General features: G+C 46.3%; 1 protein-coding gene across 2 annotated transcripts in view; it reads left to right on the forward strand.

Moving 5' to 3' along the window:
- The window catches only part of BTAF1 (B-TFIID TATA-box binding protein associated factor 1), a 927,996-nt gene that overhangs the window by 869,621 nt on the left and 36,685 nt on the right, over window positions 1–21,690 (forward strand). For both annotated transcript variants that reach the window (XM_069239796.1, XM_069239795.1), the window contains exon 37: window positions 16,502–16,672. In XM_069239796.1, coding sequence (XP_069095897.1) covers window positions 16,502–16,672 — 171 coding nt within the window. The remainder of the gene's footprint in view (window positions 1–16,501; window positions 16,673–21,690) is intronic.

Consider the following 21,690-nt stretch of genomic DNA (forward strand, 5'->3'; position numbering starts at 1 on the left):
CTCCATTGCGCATGGGCGTCGACTCCATCTTAGATTGTTTTCTTTCCGCCATCGGGTTCGGACGTGTTCCTCTTCGCTCCGTATTTCGAATCGGGAAAGTTAGCTAGTTATCGGAAAAGTCGACGTTATTGTTCGCGCTCCGTATCGGTTTAGTGTTAGTACATCAACACCGAAAAAAAGAAGCGATCCGGCGGCCCTTCGGGCTTCCACTCTTCAGCGGGGCCTGGTCGGCCCGACCGCGTCCATCTCCAAACCTCATGGACCGGACCCCCTTCCGTTTCTGCCCGAATTGCCACGCAAAGTATCCTTATACAGACCAACACTTGGTCTGTAATCTGTGTCTATCACCGGAACACAGGGAGGATACCTGCGAGGCCTGTCGGGCATTTCGATCGAAGAAGACACTACGCGATCGAAGAGCTAGAAGACTCCAGATGGCATCGACACCGGCCGAACAGATCGACGTCGAGGAAGAGGAGAGATTCTGCATTCAAGATTCGGACTCTGATGGGTCCGAAAGTGAGCAGCCGAAGGCGCAGCAACAAACTGAGTAAATCAGCCCCGGCGAAGACTCACTCGAAAATTATAAAGGTCAACGGGATGCCATTGCAAACAGGCCATGGCTTAACCCGAAAACACGGTGACCAAACATCGGCACTGAAAAAGGCCTTCCAGCAGCCGAAGACATCTGACTCCGGTTGAGATACCGGCTCCGAACCATCTCAGCACCGAGAGTACGAAACCCCCAAAGTCAAAAAGGTTTCCTGGGAGCCGAAAAAGACTGTACCAAAACCTTCGGTGCCGAAACATGCAGCCTCGGAGCCGAAAACAGGCTCCTATACAGAAGAGCACGCCCTTTCCAGCCAAATGCAAGGGCACAGATCTGAGCAGGAACTAGGCATGGGAAAGCCAGACCATACCCAAAGGAGGCTGCACATACATAAAGAGACAGGGAAAATTCAAACTCTTCCTCCAGTAAAAATGAAGCGAAAGCTAGCATTCCAGGAAGCGGAAATGCAGCCAAGGGCAAAGGTGGCAAGAGAAGACACCACCAAGGGTTTCGCCACAGCCTTCACCATTGCATTCACCACACCTGTCCCCGGTAGCAACACCCCCAATGCAGTCGCCAACACACACACGGGGATGACACAAGATGACCCGGATGCATGGGACTTATATGATGCACCGGTCTCAGACAATAGTCCCGATTGCTACCCGGCAAGGCCGTCCCCACCTGAGGACAGCACTGCATATGTGCAGGTGGTATCAAGGGCAGCTACTTGCCATAATGTAGCAATGCATGCGAAGCCCATAGAAGACGACTTTTTATTTAACACCTTGGCATCCGCTCACAGCTCTTACCAAAGTTTGCCAATGCTTCCAGACATGTTAAAACACGACAAACAAGTGTTCCAGGACCCAGTAAAAGGCAGAGCCATGACGCCTAGGGTGGAGAAGAAATATAAACCTTCCCCCAACGGATCCTGTGTTTATAACACAGCAACTAACACCAGAATCGGTGGTAGTGGGAGCAGCCAGAAAGAGGGTAAACTCCCAATCCTCAGGAGACGCACCACCGCCCGACAAGGAAAGTCGGAAATTCGATGCAGCAGGCAAAAGGGTAGCAGCACAGGCAGCCAATCAATGGCGGATTGCCAATTCTCAGGCTCTACTGGCTCGCTACGACAGGGCACACTGGAACGAGATGCAACATATCATTCAGCACTTGCCCAAGGAATACCAAAAACGTGCCCAACAGGTTGTTGAGGAAGGACAAACGATTTCAAACAACCAAATAAGGTCTGCGATGGACTCGGCAGACACAGCAGCAAGGACAGTGAACACTGCGGTAACCATTCGTTATCACGCATGGTTACGGAGCTCGGGTTTTAAACCAGAAATCCAGCAAGCTATGCTAAATATGCCGTTCAACCAAGAACAGTTGTTTGGGCCGGAGGTGGATACGGCAATCGAAAAGCTCAAAAAGGACACGGACACGGCCAAAGCCATGGGCACACTCTACTCCCCACAGAACAGAGGCACTTTTAGAAAGCCGCAATTTAGAGGGGGGTTTTGTTCCCAAACCACAGAGCCTTCCACCTCACAAGTCAGACCCACATATCAGGGCCAGTACCAAAGAGGAAGTTTTCGAGGAACATACAGGGGTGGACAACTCCCAAAGGCAAGAGGGAAATTCCAGAGCCCAAAAACCCCTCAAACCAAACCGTGACTTCAATGTCACAAACCCCCACCACTCAACACCAGTGGGGGGGGAGACTTACTGCATACTACCACAACTGGGAAAACATAACTACGGACGCATGGGTCCTAGCCATTATCCAACATGGTTGTTGCATAGAATTCCTACAATTGCCACCAGATGTGCCCCCAAGAGCACACAATATGTCCAAACAACACTTAGACCTGTTACAACTAGAAGTCCAAGCAGTGTTACAAATACAAGCAATAGAACTAGTACCCAAGCATCAAAAAGGAACAGGTGTCTACTTCCTGTATTTCCTAATTCCAAAGGAGGACAAAACGCTGAGACCCATATTAGACCTCAGAATCTTTACATCAAATCAGATCACTTTCACATGGTAACACTTCAAGACGTGGTTCCCTTGCTCAAAAACAAGACTACATGTCAACATTAGATCTCAAGGATGCATATTTCCACATACCCATACATCCTTCCCACAGGAAATACTTAAGGTTTGTAATTCAAGGCGTGCATTACCAATTCAAGGTGTTACCATTCGGGATAACAGCAGCCCCAAGAGTATTCACAAAATGCCTTGCAGTAGTAGCCGCTCACATCAGGAAACAGCACATGCACGTATTCCCTTACTTGGACGATTGGTTAATAAAAACCAGCACTCAGCAGCAGTGTCTTCTACAAACACAATACGTGATAGAAACTCTACACAAACTAGGGTTCTCTATAAATCACCAAAAATCACATCTACAACCATCCCAAATACAATACTTGGGAGCAACACTCAATACACAAAAGGCAATTGCCACTCCAAGTCCACAAAGGGTACAGGCGTTCCGCAATACAATATTAAACATACTGCCAAACCAACACTACCAAGGGAGGTTTGTAATGAAACTTCTAGGCATGATGTCTTCATTCATAGCCATCGTCCCAAACGCAAGACTACACATGCGGCCCTTACAACAGTGTCTAGCAACACAATGGACACAGGCATAGGGTCAACTCCAAAATCTAGTGTTGATAGACCGCCAAACACACCTCTCGCTTCAATGGTGGAACCCTATAAATTTAAACCAAGGGCGGCCATTCCAAGACCCAGTGCCTCAATACGTGATCACAACAGATGCTTCCATGATGGGGTGGGGAGCACACCTCAACCTGCACAATATACAGGGACAATGGAACATTCAACAAAAACAACTGCACATAAATCACTTAGAACTGTTGGCAGTGTTTCTAGCATTGAAAGCATTTCAACCACTGGTAGCTCACAAACAGATTCTTGTCAAAACAGACAACATGACAACAATGTATTACCTCAACAAACAGGGAGGGACACACTCCTCACGACTGTGTCTCTTAGCACAAAAAATTTGCCATTGGGCAATTCACAATCACATTTGCCTAATAGCACAATACATCTCAGGTATTCAAAACCAGTTGGCCGACAATCTCAGTCGAGCTCACCAACAAACACACGAATGGGAAATTCATCCCCAGGTCCTACAAACTTACTTTCTACGCTGGGGAACACCACATATAGACCTATTCGCAACAAAAGAAAACGCAAAATGCCAAAACTTTGCGTCCAGGTATCCACACCCTCTATCCAAGGGCAATGCGTTATGGATGAGTTGGTCAGGGATATTTGCTTACGCTTTTCCCCCTCTCCCACTCCTTCCTTATCTGGTAAACAAATTGAGTCAAAACAGACTCAAACTAATACTCATAGCACCAACCTGGGCTCGCCAACCGTGGTACACAACACTGCTGGACCTGTCAGTAGTACCTCATTCAAACTACCAAACAGACCAGATCTGTTAACTCAACACAAACAACAGATCAGACACCCGAATCCAGCATCGCTCAATCTAGCAATCTGGCTCAAGAAGTCTTAGAATTTGGACATTTAGACCTTACACAAGAATGTATGGAGGTCATTAAACAAGCTAGAAAACCTACTACAAGACATTGTTATGCAAACAAATGGAAAATATTTGTTTATTATTGCCACAATAATCAAATCCAACCACTACATGCTTCCGCAAAGAACATTGTAAGCTACTTGTTACACTTACAAAAATCTAAACTAGCATTCTCTTCTATTAAAATACATCTCGCAGCAATATCTGCCTATCTGCAGATTACACATTCAACATCACTTTTTAGAATCCCAGTCATCAAAGCATTTATGGAGGGATTAAAAAGAATCATACCCCCGAGAACACCACCAGTCCCCTCATGGAATCTCAATATTTTGTTAACACGGCTCATGGGACCACCATTTGAACCCATGCACTCTTGTGAGATGCAATACTTAACTTGGAAAGTAGCCTTCCTGATAGCTATCACATCTCAGAAGAGTAAGTGAAATACAAGCATTTACTATACAAGAACCCTTTATACAGATACATAAACATAAAGTAGTTCTCCGTACAAATCCCAAATTCTTACCAAAAGTTATATCACCGTTCCACCTAAACCAAACAGTGGAACTCAGTCTTTTTTCCACAACCAGTCTCAGTAGCTGTAAGAGCCTTACATACGTTAGACATTAAAAGAGCACTAATGTATTACATTGATAGAACAAAACAGTTTCGCAAAACCAAACAATTGTTTGTAGCCTTCCAAAAACCTCATGCAGGAAATCCAAACAAGGCATTGCCAGATGGATAGTGAAATGTATTCAGACCTGCTATGTCAAAGCAAAAAGAGATCTACCTATTACACCAAAGGCGCACTCCACTAGGAAAAAAGGCGCCACAATGGCTTTTCTAGGGAATATACCCATGACAGAAATCTGTAAGGCAGCCACATGGTCTACGCCTCATACATTCACAAAACATTACTGTGTAGATGTGTTAACAACACAACAAGCCACAGTTGGACAGGCTGTATTCCGAACATTATTTCAAACAACTTCAACTCCTACAGGCTAAGCCACCGCTTTTTGGGGAGATTACTGCTTACTAGTCTATGCACAGCATGTGTATCTGCAGCTACACATGCCATCGAATGGAAAATGTCACTTACCCAGTGTACATCTGTTCGTGGCATGAGGCGCTGCAGATTCACATGCGCCCTCCCACCTCCCCGGGAGCCTGTAGCCGTTATAAGTTGGATGAAAACTGTAAAATTTGTAAATAAATACTTTTTAAAACACATTATGTACATACATACTTACTCCATTGCATGGGCACAATTACTATATTCACAACTCCTACCTCACCCTCTGCGGGGAAAACAATCTAAGATGGAGTCGACGCCCATGCGCAATGGAGCCGAAAGGGAGGAGTCCCTCGGTCTCGTGACTCGAAAAGACTTCTTCGAAGAAAAACAACTTGTAACACTCCGAGCCCAACACTAGATGGCAGGATAATGCACAGCATGTGAATCTGCAGCGGCTCATGCCATGAACAGATGTACACTGGGTAAGTGACATTTTCCATATGTGTGTGTGTGTGTAGATATATATACATAATGTGTGATGGCAGAGGCTCTTATAAAGCATTGAGTTGTGGAGGAAGAGGTAAATCAACCGCTCCCAGAGGTTCCTCTGCCTCAGCAAAGCAATGACTTATAGCAAATCCCTACAGGGCATATATCTCCTGTGAGAGGAAGATTGGCAAATGTTTACCCACAATGGTACAACAGCACCACCGATCAATGTTTTCTATCAGTTATCCAACATGGATATTGCCTAGAACTCACCTCTATTCCCCCAATCATTTCCCCTGTTCACACAGACTTGCTGAACTGCAACATAGTCTCATATGCACACTGCCTCAGGGCCCATTGCTTGGTATCGTCAAAGTTATAATTGGCTATTACCATATTAGGCTGTTTGGGTTTGTAGATTTTTTTTAACTGACCAATTTCACTAGGTTTCTGAAGGTCTGTGAATGTTGTGAGGACAGTAGGGCTTTATGATGCAGGCCTGATCACTGTTATGTTGCAGTATAAGCAGTAACTTACTATCCAGTTTATCTCTCACAATAGCACATGTTGGTTGCCAATCCTACTATGGTTTTAGGCTTGACCTGCCAAGTGTTCACTTGAATACAGATTGTCCACCTTTGGGAGCTTCACAAAAGTTTGATCCATGAACCTCCATCTGTAGAGAAGTATGCACAATACATTTATGTTCCATTTCTGAGTGCGCTCATTTGGCGTAAATGATCAGAATAGGGTAATTTCCAGATCAGGCTCACATTTCAACACTGTTCTAACTATCTTATTCTCTTTGCATGAGAATATAGCAGTAAGCATTAGATGGGTGTTGTAGGTTCTGCTCATGTCTAAATTGGGTTGACCATAACTAAATTAATTGTAGTCTTTTAATATGTACACATGCAGCACTTAGTTGCTTCTCTAGATACGTTTGTGCAGTGTTGATACTATGGGATAGAGACATCCAGTTGCAGATTCCTTACCTTAGAATTTCCCCAGGCGTAGCTCTGGATCCAGAGATTTTTCTGGAGCCCTGCGTGCCGTTAGGTGGCATCGATCAGCTCCTTGTCCATTGTCCACGTCGTCTATGCCTGATATGATACAGGAGGTCCTATACACCCCAGAGCGCTGACGTCGGTTCTTTTCTTTTCACGCCAGCCAGTGCTGATCCAAAGAAAGAGCTACCCTTCAGTCATTTTTGACTGGTATTTTCAAATGTTTTTTTTTTTTTTGGTTTAAGTTTTTTGAGTTGGTTGCCTCCTGGTATGTCGAGAGATGCCTTTGAGGAAAACTGTTTTCAAGCCCTGCAGTTCCTGTCATCGGGCAATGTCTGTGATGGGTCTGCATCTCGTGTGCCTTTGTTGTCTGGATCGCAACCATGACCTGAAGTCATGCTCGGAGTGTCGAGCCATGCATCCAAAGTCTTTGAGGGGAGTCGTCCTTGAACCTGATGGCGACCGGACGCTCGAGCGGAAGGTCCTGGGATCGGTCACGGAGTGCTCCATCGTTGTCGCCCCAGTCCAAGTCCTTCGGATGATTAGGTAAGTTGAGGCATAAAAAGAAGAGGAAACATTCTTCAACTTCATCTCATCTGGCCAACAAGATGAGGTAGCGTCATCGCGCTAGGCATCTGCGGAGCTGGCGTCCGGGTCGACTCTGTGCTTCCCTAAGTTTCTAGGAGCAGGAATGACCCCTGCCCAACTTAAAGAACTCTTTGCGGCCATGGCCTCATTTTTGAGCAGTCTGAGTCCGCTGGTGTGCCTTTAGGCCCTTCGGAGTCTGAAAAGGCCTCTTCAGGTTCCAATCTGACAGCTTCAGCCAGATACTGGCATGCTTTCTCCTCCTACTGTGTCTACGGAGAAGGATGCTTTATATTCTGTGGTAATGCGAAGAGGATCTGAAGTCCTAGACCTTGAACTGCCTTAGGTGGCAGTTAGGACTAACCTCCTGACAGGTGCTTCAGCCTAGAGCTTCATCTGCCAAACCCGTGCTCCCCTTCAGTGAAGCCCCTACAGATGTACTACTGGGTACACGGTCTAAACCCAACACAGGGGCTGCTGTGAACAGGGCAATTGTGTGCTACCATCACCCTGCTTCATGCGACCCAAGTTTCCTTACGCAACGCCCTACCCCTGAGAGCTTGGTCATCCAAGCCTCTATCTCCATGGTGTGTTCCCTTCCCCACCCCTCAATAGAAAATCCAAGAGGCTGGACACACTTGCATTGCAGTTTGTGAAAACCGCTTACCTTTCACACACACACACACACACACACACACACACACACACTTTGCATGGTTTCTGCTGTGGTGTAACTTTGTCTTAGTGCACTGGGCCCTTGCTAAACAGGTTCCCAGTGCGAGATCTTTCCCCAAAACTGCACAGTTGTTTTGCATAGTTGGCAAACTCTTTAACTACCACTATTAGTCTTTAGTAAATGGTACCCCTGGTGCCTAGGTCCAAGGGTCCTAAAGAAGGTCCTTGGGGGATGCAGCACTAATTATGCTACCCATAGTGACCCCTCACATAACCCACAGTGCTGCCATTGCAGACTGCATGTGTTGAAAACAAGACCTGTCACACACCTCTGGGTGCCAGATCCTCTATATCTGCATGTGCTAGGTGTAAGTCACCCCAAAACCTGAGTGTATCCAGGCACACGAGGACATATATGCATGAGCAGATATCCCCCTGCTATGTTTCTGTTGATTCTGAGGCATAGTAAGTGCACCGGGAGCCGTTTTAAATGTATGTGCTGGACACTGTTATAACAAGTCCCCCGCTACATGATGGCTTCTCTGAATCCTGGGATGTTTGGTATCAGTTATCTCAGAATATTAAACCCTCACTGACCCCACTGATGGATTCATTAAGAAATGCCCAGAGAAGGCACCTTAGACGTGCTCCCTGAAAACCCACCAGGGCATGGAGCTTCAAAGGCCTTGCTGCCTTTTTAATGCGACCCAGTTCTCTCCGAATGGAGATGACCAAACCCACCTGTCCTGACACTACTTTTGGCAGCAGCACAGGTGGGAACATTTGTTAAATTAGCAGGAGTGCCCACTTTATGGCAGTCCCACCCCTAAGGTGGTTGAGCTGTAGGGGACACTAATTTTTAAATTCCTCCATCTTGTTTGGAAGGAATTAAGCGACTAGGGTTAGGATCATGCCCACTTTCCAATGGAAGTGGTCATATGAAGGGTCTAGTCGCCCTACAGCCCACTGGCTGCCACCGGACACTCCCTGTAACACCTGAATTGAGTATTTAGGTGGCACCCCTGAACCCTAGAACTCAGATTCCAACTACCTACAAAGAAAAAGGAAAAAGAAGAGTCAACCCTGCTTAAGAGGATTAAGAAGCAGCAGCTGACCAGGTACCAGCCCTTCCGGCCTTCCTGCTGAACCCACTGGGCCCTTCACAAAAAGACTTGTCCTGCATTTGCAACTTCAAGAAACTCAGGAAGCCTGCTGCCTTCTAAAAAGACTCAGACTCCTGCGAGCAGCGGAGCTGCTCAGCAACAAAGTATCCAACAAGGACTCTTCATCCTAGAAACCGGACACCTTTGTTTTCCTCTATAGGTTAACATTGAGAACTCTAAAAGTTGCACACTCTAACTTTGAAACTGAGAAATATTTTCCCTGAAAGACATCCTTACCTTGAAACGAAGTTCTTTGGTTCAAAGTGTATATATAAACCCAACTGTTATTTTTCTAAATTGGTTTTAGATGTATTCTTTGTGTGTCTCATTTATTGCCTCTGTGAGTACAAGTGTTTAACACGACTCCTCGATAAGCCTAGCTTCTCGCCCACACTACCATAATATACAGGGTTAATCCTACCTACTTTTGCCTTCTCAAACCAATTAGGGATCCACTGAACTGTCTATACAGTGTACTTCATTTTAGTGCACTATATAGAGAGCCCGCTTCCTACAGCCCAGAACAGCTCTGATGAAAGAGCATCTGAGAGAGTCAGGTGTGACTGCCAGATGTTTAAAGTGAACCCCAGCAAATCCAGGAGGTTTGCCATTGTCTGGAGGTATACATATTTAGAACCTAAGAACTTTGTTATAAGGTATGTACGTTTTTAAGCATACATACTTTTCACTTGCATAAATAGACACTGTGCAATATCAAAGGTTTTCAGTGTTGGCTTAGAGAAGTAAAACACATTCAGCAAACACGCAATCGGAGACAACCAACAGGTAAGTTAGAAACGTGGGGTGCTCAGGCACGTAGGTGCACCCTTTGGTCCCCCTCTTCAGGATCAACAGATGCAGGGCTGTCCTTTGGAGTTTGGTTTCCTAGTCCAGGAGTACGCATGGTTGAGGGGTGGCGGTCCTGTAGTCTGAGGCTGCAGGCGTCATGGAGTCCAGGAGTGGTGAAACCACAGTGGACTTGAGCTCTTGAGTGCCTGGGTTCTTCGTTGACATTAGGAGTCCACTTCAATTCGGGCCGGCTGCAATGGGTGCAGTGGTTGCTTTAGGTGTCAGGTTTCTCTCGACTCAGAGGCTGTGGCAGAGTGGACCTGGGTGCAGTGGTGACTCCAGATGTCGAGTCTTTGCAGTTCTGAGGGCTGCAGAGGTCCTTTCTTAGGAGTTGGTTGGGGAGCAGGTCTGCTGCTCACAGTAGTCTTGAGTCTCTTTCAAACATACAGTCCTCCTGGATTTCTGGAGGCTCATTTACAGGACGAGGCATCTTCTAGGGCACAGTCCATTGAGGAGTGCAGACAGGCCCGGCGGGGTTGGTACCAGTGCGGGTGCGTCTCCTCTTTGTGCTTTTCTTAGGTCGTCAGGATCTAAGTTCTGGGTTTCAGGGGTGCCATTCAATTTAGTGGCGTTACAGGGGGTGTGAGGTGCCCACCTTTAAGATGACTACAGAAATGTGGCTATGGTAACTGAACTGGTCAGGACAAGTCGGTCAAAACACTAGTAGTTGGTAGGATTTCAGGGATCACCTCTAAGATGCCCCCTGGGTGCATGTATTGGTGAACTCTGCCATCATTGTTGCTCATCAATTAAAGATGTTTAATACCAAACATCTCTGTCTTCAATAAAGCCATCATGTCGCTGGGAAACTCGTATTGACCAGTGTCCAGCACATGTAATTAAAATGGCTTCCCTGGTCACTTACTGTGTCTGAGAATCCATAAAGAAATAGCAGGGGCGTATCTGCTTGTGCAGATATGCCCTCACATGTAATATAATGCACCCTGCCTTAGGGGTGTAAGGCCTGCTAGGGGGATGCCTTACATATGACATGCAGTGTTAGGGGGCATGGCACATCAGGCTGTATGCCATGTTGTCTTTTCACTTTTGTTTGCACCAAGGCACGTATCCTAAATTGGCAGCCTGTCAAGTGGTTGGGGAGGGGTTCCTTATGGTGGCTCAATTCATGCTGCAGCCCTTGGGGACCCTCTTTAGTACCCCAGGCCTTAGGGGTACCATTTACTAGATACTCACAGAGTGCTAAAGGTTTTGCCAATTGGGGAAACAACTGTATGGTTTTCGGGAAAGATCTGGCACTGGGGACCTGGTTAGTAGGAACCCAGTGCTCTTTAGTCGAAACTACATCCGTTACTAGGCAAAAAGTAGGGGAAACCATGTCAAAAAGGGGCGCTTTACTACTCTGACACAGTACAGTTTTGGGCTTATCCTCCTGAGCAGCATGTCCAGGATATTCAGGCTATTATACTGATGTTTCAGCCTCTATCCTGTATTTCGGTGGGCCTCATGGCCTCCTTAAGTCTGCTGGTGTGATACGTGGTAGATGGTATATGCGGCCTCTGCAGTGGGACCTGAAGTTACAGTAGGTGCAGCACCAGGAAAAGCTCGCAACATGGTCCAGAAATTGGAGGGAACTGCGCAAGGTCTGCAATGTTTCCTAACGAACCACGATTAGGTCAGAGACAGTTCTCTCTCCCTTCCCCAACCAGAGCTGACATTAGTGACAGATGTGTCACTCCTGGGCTGGGGCCACCTTCTGGGAGAGGCAGAGATCAGAGGCATCCTGTCTCTGGCAGACTCCACATCAACCTGTTGGAGCTCCGTGCAATCAGACTATCATTGAAATGATTTCTTCCCTCTCTCAAGGGACATGTAGTGCAGGTGTTCATGGACAACACCACTGCCATGTGGTACTGCAACAAGCAGGGCAGGGTGGGATTGTGGACTCCTTCAGGAGTCTCTGCCCCTCTGGATGTGGCTGGGACATCTGGACATTTTCCTGGTGATTCGACATCTGGCATGCTCGCTGAATGCCAGAGCGGATGAACTCAGCAGACATTGCTTAGTCAATCATGAATGGCTTCTCATTCTGGAGGTGGTGCAAGGTCTCTGAGTAGTGGGGAGAGCCTTGTTTAGATCTTTTCGCCTCCGCAAAGAACGTGCACTTTCAGCAGTATTGGGCTTTGGAGTTTCCAAGGTACCAATCGGTTGCCAGTATTGGTTGTATGATTCCATTCACTCTGGGGACACCTTAGAGGACCCCCAGCATTGCTCCTACCACTCATCTGGGGTTTTCCGGGCAGCCCTCGCTGCTGCCACCACTCACACTGGTTTCTGCCCTCCTGCTGCCTGACCAGCTCAAGCAGAGGAAGGCAGAACAAAGTATTTCCTATGGGAGAGGGAGCAGTAACACCCTCTCCCTAGGCAATGGGTGTTACATGGCTTGAGAGGGGTAGCATCCCCAAGCCACTGGTATGCTTTGAAGGGCGCATTTGGTGCCCTCCTTGCATAAACCGGTTTGCACCATTCCAAGGACCCCCAGTCCCTGCTCTGGCGCAAAACTGGACAAAGGAAAGGAGTGACTACTCCCCTGTCCAACACCCTAGGGGTGGTGCCCAGAGCTCCTCCAGGTGGCCACTTGATTCTACCATCTTGAATCCAAGGTGGGCAGAGGCCCCAGGGAGCATCTGTGTGGCCAGGTCATGTAGGTGACGTCACAGCCCCTTTCTGATAGGTGGTCACCCTGTTAGGTGACTCACTCCCCCTTCCTGGGCTCTTGAGTGGATCCTCAGAATCGACGTGCAAGATTCCAGCAGGGCTCCTGTGCATGGTTAACTTCATCTTCTGGCCACTGGGACTGCAACTGGATCCTCCAGGAACCGACAATCTGCAGTTTCAGCGACGACTCTGTTCTGCAACATTGTTTCTCGGCTCCTTCCAGCAAGTGGCGAGTCTTCAGCCTGCACAAGTAAGAAGGAATCTCCCTTGAAGTGAAGGAGTCACTCCCCTACTCCACAGGCGCCAAATGCAACAACGACAGGCTGCATGAATCGTCGCACCTACGTAGCTGCGTGGATCCTGCATCACAGTTGGTGGTCTGGAGTGGTCCCCTTGGTCCTCTCTACCAGCTATCCAACTTGGGAGACAGTAAGCCCTTGCCTCTCCTTGCAGGACAGTACCCCTGTGCACTGCAACTCTTACATTTACCAAGGCTTGTTTGTTCCTCCTCCAGGGGATCTTTATGCTCCGTGTAGCCCCGGCCTCCAGCACTTCTTCCTGCAATGTACAGTCTCCTGCTTGCTGCTCCAGCGACGTGGGACACTTCTTCAGGTGTGCTGAGTGGGCCTCAGCTCGACTCCTTTGCCTGCTGCCAGTGGGTTTCCTGTGGGGGCTGCATCCTCTTCTTGTGACTCTCCCCGCTGCTGAGGGTCACCCCGGACTCCCCACCTTAGGTCAAGACCCCTGGACCTTGCTGATCCTCTTCAGCCTTGCAACCCTTCTCCTCTATCTCTTGCATTTGCCAAGGCTTGTTGGTGTTTTTCCAGCAAGCGGTCCAAGGAGAGGACGATATAGGCGCACGGCGAGCGTCCCCTTTGATGTATGTTTGACTATAAGGGGACACTCCCCCTCCTGGATACCAGAGGCTAGCAGCCTCTATGAAAAGGGACGCCTCAAGGTAATTCCTTGGGTAAGGTAGACCTTTTATTTCACACTCTTTGACTTTCACATAGAGTAATTTCCTCCAACGTGAGATGTAGGGATCCTAGGCCCTGACGAATGCCCCGAGACCTTCATTGGCTCACTTCTGAGGGCAGAAACATGTTGGCTATTAGTTAGGTGACCCTGAGAGTCCTTGTCCTCACAGAGGTGTCCCAACCCCCGTTTTAACTACACCAGTCAGATACCACTATTACATTTGTTACTCCTCACAGGTGTCTGCTTAGGTGTTTTTAATTTTTTCAGTAGATTAGCTGGATCCCGATCTTTCCAGAAACAAGTTTATTTACGCACTCCCTCCTGTTCCTTTAACAGTGAGGTTGAGTCCGCCCAGGTGGCACTGTCCTACCTGGGTGGGTCTAGGTGGTCAAATGATGAAGCATGACACTATATAGTGTGTGAGACCACCTAGTCCGTAAAAGGAATTTCCTCCCCCCGCTGTTCCTCCCCGCGCATGCACTCTGCAGTTACCTACTGACATTTCACTGACATTACCCTTCCAAATAGGAACACATACAACCCAGGGCTACGCTGATATCCACGACGCCCTCGTTAAGAGAACCCCGTACTTTCTTGTGTATTTTGAGTTATAGGGAGCTAAGTACGGTGTGTTCCTTCACATTTGTCCCTCCTTCTCCCACCTCCTCTCTCCATGTGTAATGGGTGTTTTTCCAGCACCACCGACTGCATCACGACTGCTGACGTGGGACATCACTTGCATCACTTCCAGAACTCCTCTTCGGCTCCTGTGCTGTACTGCTGACCTTCTTTGTCCACCATCGACCCAGTCCTACATCCACAGACAGGGTGGGTAGTGGCTCCTGCCACAACCAGACACTCAACTCGAGCTGGAGTTGGTCCCCTTCATTTGCAGACCCTCTTCGTTCAGGATCCTCCTTTGGGTTTTTCCTGTCTGTTTGGTCATGCACAATCCTTTTACAAAGTCCTTCTGTTGGTTTTGGGGGAAAACCAGGTACTTACCTTTGCCCTCCTAGTTACTGAGGTTCACTCTGGTACTCACCTCTTGAGGTTCCTAGTTCCTCCAGCTCCCCTTCTACTGATTCCACTTCCTTGGATGGGGGACTGCCTTTCACATTCCACTTTTGTATATGGGTTGGCCCTCCCCTCGGGCCCTCACTATTTGCAATTGCTTTTTCCAATACCTATTGCTTTCTATGCTATTTACTGATTGCTAATGTTTGTATAATAGTGTGCTCACATACCTCCAGTTGGGATATTCCCTATTCAGTATTCTAGTATTTGTATTACTAGAATAAAGTACCTTTATTTTTGTAACACTGTGTGGTTCTTTCATGTGTGTAAGTACTGCGTGACTATAGTGGTATTGCAGAAGCTTTGCATGTCTTCTAGATACTTCATGGCTGCTCAGCCACAGCTACCTCTAGAGAGCCCTGGCTTCGTAGACACTGCCTATACTTCACTAATAAGGGATACCTGGACCTGGTATAAGGTAGTAACACCATAGGTGCTCACCACACACCATACCAGGTTCCTACACCTGCAGTCTTATAAAAGAGGAGAGACTCCACTTCCTGGATCCAAAAAGAACTTTGGCATTTTGCCTTGATTAATCCAGAGAGTTCCGGGTGGATGATCAAATTTGTTAGTTATGTGGATGCAAAGAAAGGTCGGGCAGTGCAGAAGAGAACCATCTGCGGATGGGTCATACTCTGCAATAAATCAGAGCTAGTGGTATGACCACTGCATTAGCACGCGGAGTTCCAGTTCTTGACATCTGTCAGGTGGCAGCGTGGGCATCTCTGCACACATTTACCAAGCACTACTTCCTGGACAGCCAAATCTGTAGTGACGGGCACATTGTTGCTTCGTCCCAGAAGGACTTTCTACTACGATCTTAATTTGCAGATCCACCTCCGAGGATGTTATTGCTTGGGTATCCATTCTAAGATAAGTAATCTGCAACTAGATGTCTCTATCAGATGGACAAGTTACTTACCTTCAGTAATGCCTTATCTGGTAGAGATTATCTAGTAGCAGATTCCTTACCAACCCACCCATCCTCCCCGCTCTGCAATCTGATTTCTAGGGACAAGACTCCGTTTCAGAGGCCTAGTATTGACGCACTAAGGGTCAGTGTTCTTCATGGCTCTACGTTTCTGGTGTGGAAAGTTGTGAAAAAAAACTGACGTCAGCGCGCCGGTGATGGATGCGAAGCCAATCAACGCCACCTAATAGCATGCAGGGGTTCTGTTCAAGAAAAATCTCCAGATCCAGACAGAGGCCTGGGGAAATTCTAAGGTAAGGAATCTGCCACTAGATTTTGTCTGAACCAGATAAAGCGTTACTGAAGGTAAGTAACTTGTCCATTAAGAAGTCAAGAACTATACGCACTTGACATTCGGAGTAATAAATGCTCCAACACAAATGGCAAAACCACCATACAAAGGCACTCTCATAAGTTTTATTTAGCCTAAACACACAAAAGGTAATGTAAAGTTCATATAGAAAGCAATGCGTCGCTCTGTAACAACACACTCCATGCAGGAGGGCCCCACTTCACTCTGGACCGGGCACTTGGGCGGTGGCTGATGCCGTATTCCGTCCTGCTCAGATACCCAATAGACATTCTTAAACCAGGGTTATCACATGTTTTGGGCAGAACAAATTGTGGCTCCTTTTAATGGACAACCCACAACTATGGATTGTGCCAAGTTTCAAAAAGTAGTAGACAGTGGAAACTCACTATACAATTCTGTTAGAATGTGTTATCTATTGTCGATTTTGTTACATTTTGGTTTTGTTGTCCATTTTATTAGTTGTACTGGATTGCCCTTAGATCAAAATATTGCGTTGTAATTCATACCAGTTAATATTGATGTTCTAAATGACCATGTTTCTTCTTACAGAAACGTGTTGTTAATGTTTATCGATTGATAACAAGAGGCACTTTAGAGGAGAAAATTATGGGCTTGCAGAAATTTAAAATGAGTATTGCCAACACAGTAATTAGCCAAGAGAATGCAAGCCTGCAGAGCATGGGTACAGATCAGCTGCTGGACCTCTTTACCCTTGACAAGGTAACATTTATTTTTCAAAAACATGAGTTTCAGATGTATTTTTATGATTGTTTATAACTGGCTTCTCCAACAAGTAATTTATGAGCTACTGGTAGCTCTCCCAGCTACCTGTAAGTAGCTCTCCTGTGTGCAAACGAGAAGCTTTTGCTTGGTTAAATTAATATAAATATACCACAATTGTGATTGGGTATTCAAGTTATTTTCGGAACCAATAGGCTGATAAATGAATAAAAATGGCTGAATTTCCAAAATACTTAAGTTGATATTTGAGTGATAAATCATGCAACATTGGTTAGTCTTATTACAAATGTTATTACCTTGGTACCAGGCGCATTCCAGCAATGACTGTAATGTATTATCCATGTAGTGGCATTCCATGTGGAGAGCCTTTATTACGTTACTGCTAGCAACCATGCCCGATGCACTGAGGTGAATGCTAGTAGTACCCTTGCAAATGGTGGCCACTGAACACCATTACAACATTTATAATACTAGTAGCTCTCCATGAGTTTTGTTAAACATAAGTAGCTCTCATTAAAGAAGAATTTGGAGACCTCTAATCTAGAACGTCAACATCTCACAGAACACCGCTTAGCTTTATCAATTGTTTCTTTTATTCTGTATAGGATGCTTTATACAGGTGAGGACTTCCCATTCATAACTACTCCCCGTTATGCTAAATAAAGGGAACCAAGACAAAGATCAGGATTGATTTTGTTCAGAGCTGCAAACAGTGGACTGGTGTGGAAGCCAGTACTAAAAAATTGCCTTCTATTTCCACAAACTTATGCAGAAAATGTGTAATGGCAATTTGCTTGGTTGTGTGATGTCTGATGCCACCCTTTGGAAAACCTCCACCCCTCAATGTCTTCAGCTTGGCTCTCTGACAAATAATTGTTCTAACATTCTAACAGATATATTTGCAGGACTCCAGATGAATATGGACAGCAAGGGGATACTTACTTCTGGTGATCACTTATTTTTACAAGCATATTTTATTGTTTTTGCTATTTTAACAGAAACAAAGCCCATAAGGCCAGCAAAGATCCAAATAATGACAAAGAATACAGAAATAAATACACCTGTGTGCACCTACATACTCTCGCACCCCCAACCCAACAGTTATTAATTGAACAGAATGAAAATCAACAGATAGTCCATATCCTACAATCACCCCGGCCACTCTCAACCCATAAAAGCTTTGATTGAACCATCTATCAATGGTCGCATTTGTCGAACAGGTGTCAATTCGATACCCCCGTAATCTTCCCGTACCTGCCAGTAGGTGATCACCCTTGGGAGGCCAAAGGCACCCTGATACAAAGTGGAGTCTTTCACATAATCTTGTTGATAGAGCCTTAACACTCACCTCGCTTTGTGTGGCATGTCACAGATTCAAACCTCATCTTGTGTTGCAAAGTTTGATTCTGGAGGCCTTTTGTCCTCCGGTTCAGCTGGCTGAGTCTGTCTATAGGAATAAATACTGGATCTCAGAAGTCTGATGCTGAACCCTACCCACTTAACTTCAAGATTTTGGTCAGCTGTAAGAAAGAGTTATAAAACCTGAGTTTTGTTGATAAGGGCTCCTAGCACAATAGTGGCAGATGTTTGTGTTTAACCTGGTTGCCCTCTATCTTTTTTCAGTATTGACTACTTTGGAAGCAGAATGAAGATGTTCTCAGACCTTGGTTTGTAGAACTCACTGAATGATTTTTAGAGATGACACTCTAACTAGCTTGCAAACTTTGGTTAGTGTACCAGAATATGTAAAGGCTCAAACTCATGTTTACTACAAATTCTTCAATAAACTTAGTTTGTAGCATGTGTGGCTGTAGATGCCCATGCTACACACACTCCTACCATCTAGTGTTGGACTATTTGAAAGCTGTTTTCCATCAAATGCGCCTTTTGAATCATGAGATGCTGTGGCTCGACAGTGTCTATTGCACCTGGACATTGACTCCATCTTGGATTATGTATTTCTACCATTGGCTACCTTTTTACACCAAGTGAGCTCAGAGGTACTTGGTGCAGAAATCACCATCTGCTTTGAGACCATCCAGGGCTCTGGAAGGAGAGACTGAAACCGCTGTTGACTTCCAGCGAGGAAGACAACAAGGTTCTAGTCCTTGAGAGTTGTCAGAATGAGTTGAGCGCTCAGCAACAGCGTTTAGTCATACACCTGATTACTAGTAAGATCTCTGCTAAACCGGCTCCACTGCCACCTTTGGTACCTATGCCTCGCAAGAGGAGTCTTACTTTTGAGGAAGACCCTTCTTTGAAGCCTCATTCCCTGAAATCCACACCTATCCCTCTGCCTCACAGTCCTCCACCCCCTTTTCCACCACTACGCCCATGCAGCCCACCTCCACAGCCTCCATCAGGGAGGTCCCCTTTCTTCAGTTCACCAATTATCCCCTATGGTGCTCTTGAACCTTATGACCAGCCACCAGGTGAGCACCCCACCATTGACCCCCGGGAAGATGGAACGCCCAGGCAACCTTGACTTAGACCACTTCCCAGTCAGGACCTCACCTCCTGATCACACCATGCAGGACACCTAGAGGGCCATTGCATACCATATTGTTGACTTGTATGTCATCCAGGAAGAGGATGACTTCTTGATGAAGATGCTCTCCATTCAGAATGCCCAGTACAATTCCCTCCTATGCTCAAGGACGAGTTAAATCCGCCCTGAGAACTTCAAGCAGGCTTATCACCAGGCCGGCAGGGGGGTACAAAAAGGGCTTCTATAGAAGAAACAGCAGTGTAAATGAGCAAGGGGATAGCTCCTCCTGGCAGTGACTTGCCCTGCTTTCCTTCCTGCCCCAGTCACACATGACCTGTAGGGGGGGATTTTCTCCTTCTCTAGGAGGAGTTCCCATCAGTCAAATGTGTATTACCGGTCGTCCACTACAGTTACTGCCTCAGACTTCACACAGCCCCTGAGGCATGGGGGAGGATGGTTTGGGGGAGCTCCCTGATGGTTTGATTACAAAAGAAACATTTCCACTAAAAACCAGTTTAAATTGTAAGAACTCATGGGGCACCAGCTCTGGCGGATCTTAAGTTCCCATTGGGTGAAGAGCCCACCGAATAGACTCAGCTATTTCTCTGTGCCACTTTAAGCAGTAGATCCCACATAATAGCTTGAATCGTGCCCTCTACACTTGAGGCTTACAGCTTCTCTCTAGTGTGCCTTCAGCCACCATATAGATTTTGAAAGACCACATCCAGGGCCATCAGTTGCTCCTGCAGGCTTCCTTACATAATGCACTTGGAGCAACAGTGATACAAAATAAATCCATTTAAAATGACATATCTGAATACCTGCTGAGAATAGCGCCCAAGAAAGAATGATATAGCTACACATTTCTAGTGAACTATTGATGGAAAAAGCATTGCTTTTATATGCCTGGTTCCATACTGGGTCGAGCAAGAGCAAAGTTGAGACTAGTGGCTGCTATGGTCACAAAAACAGTAACAAATGAATAAATAAGAGTGAAAACCCTTGCCCAAAACCAGTTTTAGAAATCCCTGAAGATATAAATTGTAGAAATGTATTACTTTTCCAGGTTCCTTTTACTGAAGACATCTATTTTGTTGTGTGACCAAAAGTCCCTGATGCAATGTCTATGTTGCAGTCTGCTTCTTATTTTCACATTCTTACGATTCCAACGTGTTTTTTTTTTTTTTTTTTTTTTTTTTTTTTGTGTGCAGATGACTTGTCATGAGCTGCATCTGTACTGCTGTACATGATGATACATGTTGCTCACTATTAGATGATTGGGTATACCTCTAAGTGGAGCTGCTTTTAATGCGATTTGTTACGGACCCAGTGAACAGGCCTTGACATAAGTAACAATTGGTGGCAGCTGGTCATTACTCTTTAGGCATAGGTGTCTTTAGTTGCATTCAAGTTTGGAAACCGTCTGCTCTGTTTTTGTAAATATTTGTGATATGTCATTACTGGGTCCCCCGATTTAAATATTGTGTATGAAAATGATTGGGTACATAAGTAATAGGGGTACCCTTTTGGTTGGAGTTTTCGTGTATATCCTGTGTAGGAAAGTGTGTTGCCATGGTCTCCCCCCCCCACCTTTTTTCCCTAGTGTTGCCAACTTTGAAATTGTGCTGGGACCCTGCCAACCAAGCCCCAGCACCAGTGTTCTTTCCCAAAAACTGTACCTTTGTTTCCACAATTGACACAGCCCTGGCACACAGTTAAGTCCCTTATGGAAGGTATCCATGGTACCAAGGGCTGTGTCGCCAGGGAAGGTCTCTAAGGGCTGCAGCATGTATTATGCCACCCCTAGGGAACGCCTCACCAAGCACATACACACTGCCTTGCAACTTGTCTGCTGGTGAGGAGAAAGACAGTCGACATGCCACCCCCTCTCAGGTGGCCATGCCCACAAACCACTGCTTGTGGCACAGGTAAGTCATCCCTCTAGCAGGCCTTACAACCCTAAAGCAGGGTGTACTATATGCATACCATACCACATACCATAAACAATATGCCCCCTACAGTGTCTAAGCCCATTCTTAGGCATTGTAGCCATATTGAGTATGTGGTCTGGGATTTTGTCATTATGAACTCCACAGCTCGATAATGGCTTCACTGAATACTGGGAAGTTTGGTATCTAGCTTCTCAGCACAATAAACCCATACTGATGCCAGTGGGGGATTTATTGAAAAATGGACACAGAGGGCATCTTAGAGATACCCCCTGTATGTTAGCGAAAGTGCTAGTGTAGGACTGACTAATCTGTGCCAGCCTGCCACTTTGACTGGTTTCTGACCATATGGGGTGAGTGCCTTTGTGCAGTCTGTGGTCAGAAGCAAAGCCTGTCCCAACACAAAGGACTGCTAAGCTGAAACCCCCAGCAGAGAAGAAGGAAGACGACAACTGCTTTGGCCCCAGCCCTACCGGCCTGTCTCCTGCTTCAAAGAACCTGCAAAAGACCAGCGACGCGTCCAGCAGGACCAGAGACCTGTCCAGCAGGACCAGAGACCT

Source organism: Pleurodeles waltl, chromosome 6 (assembly GCF_031143425.1).
Source record: "Pleurodeles waltl isolate 20211129_DDA chromosome 6, aPleWal1.hap1.20221129, whole genome shotgun sequence".
NCBI classification, from domain to species: Eukaryota; Metazoa; Chordata; class Amphibia; order Caudata; family Salamandridae; genus Pleurodeles; species Pleurodeles waltl.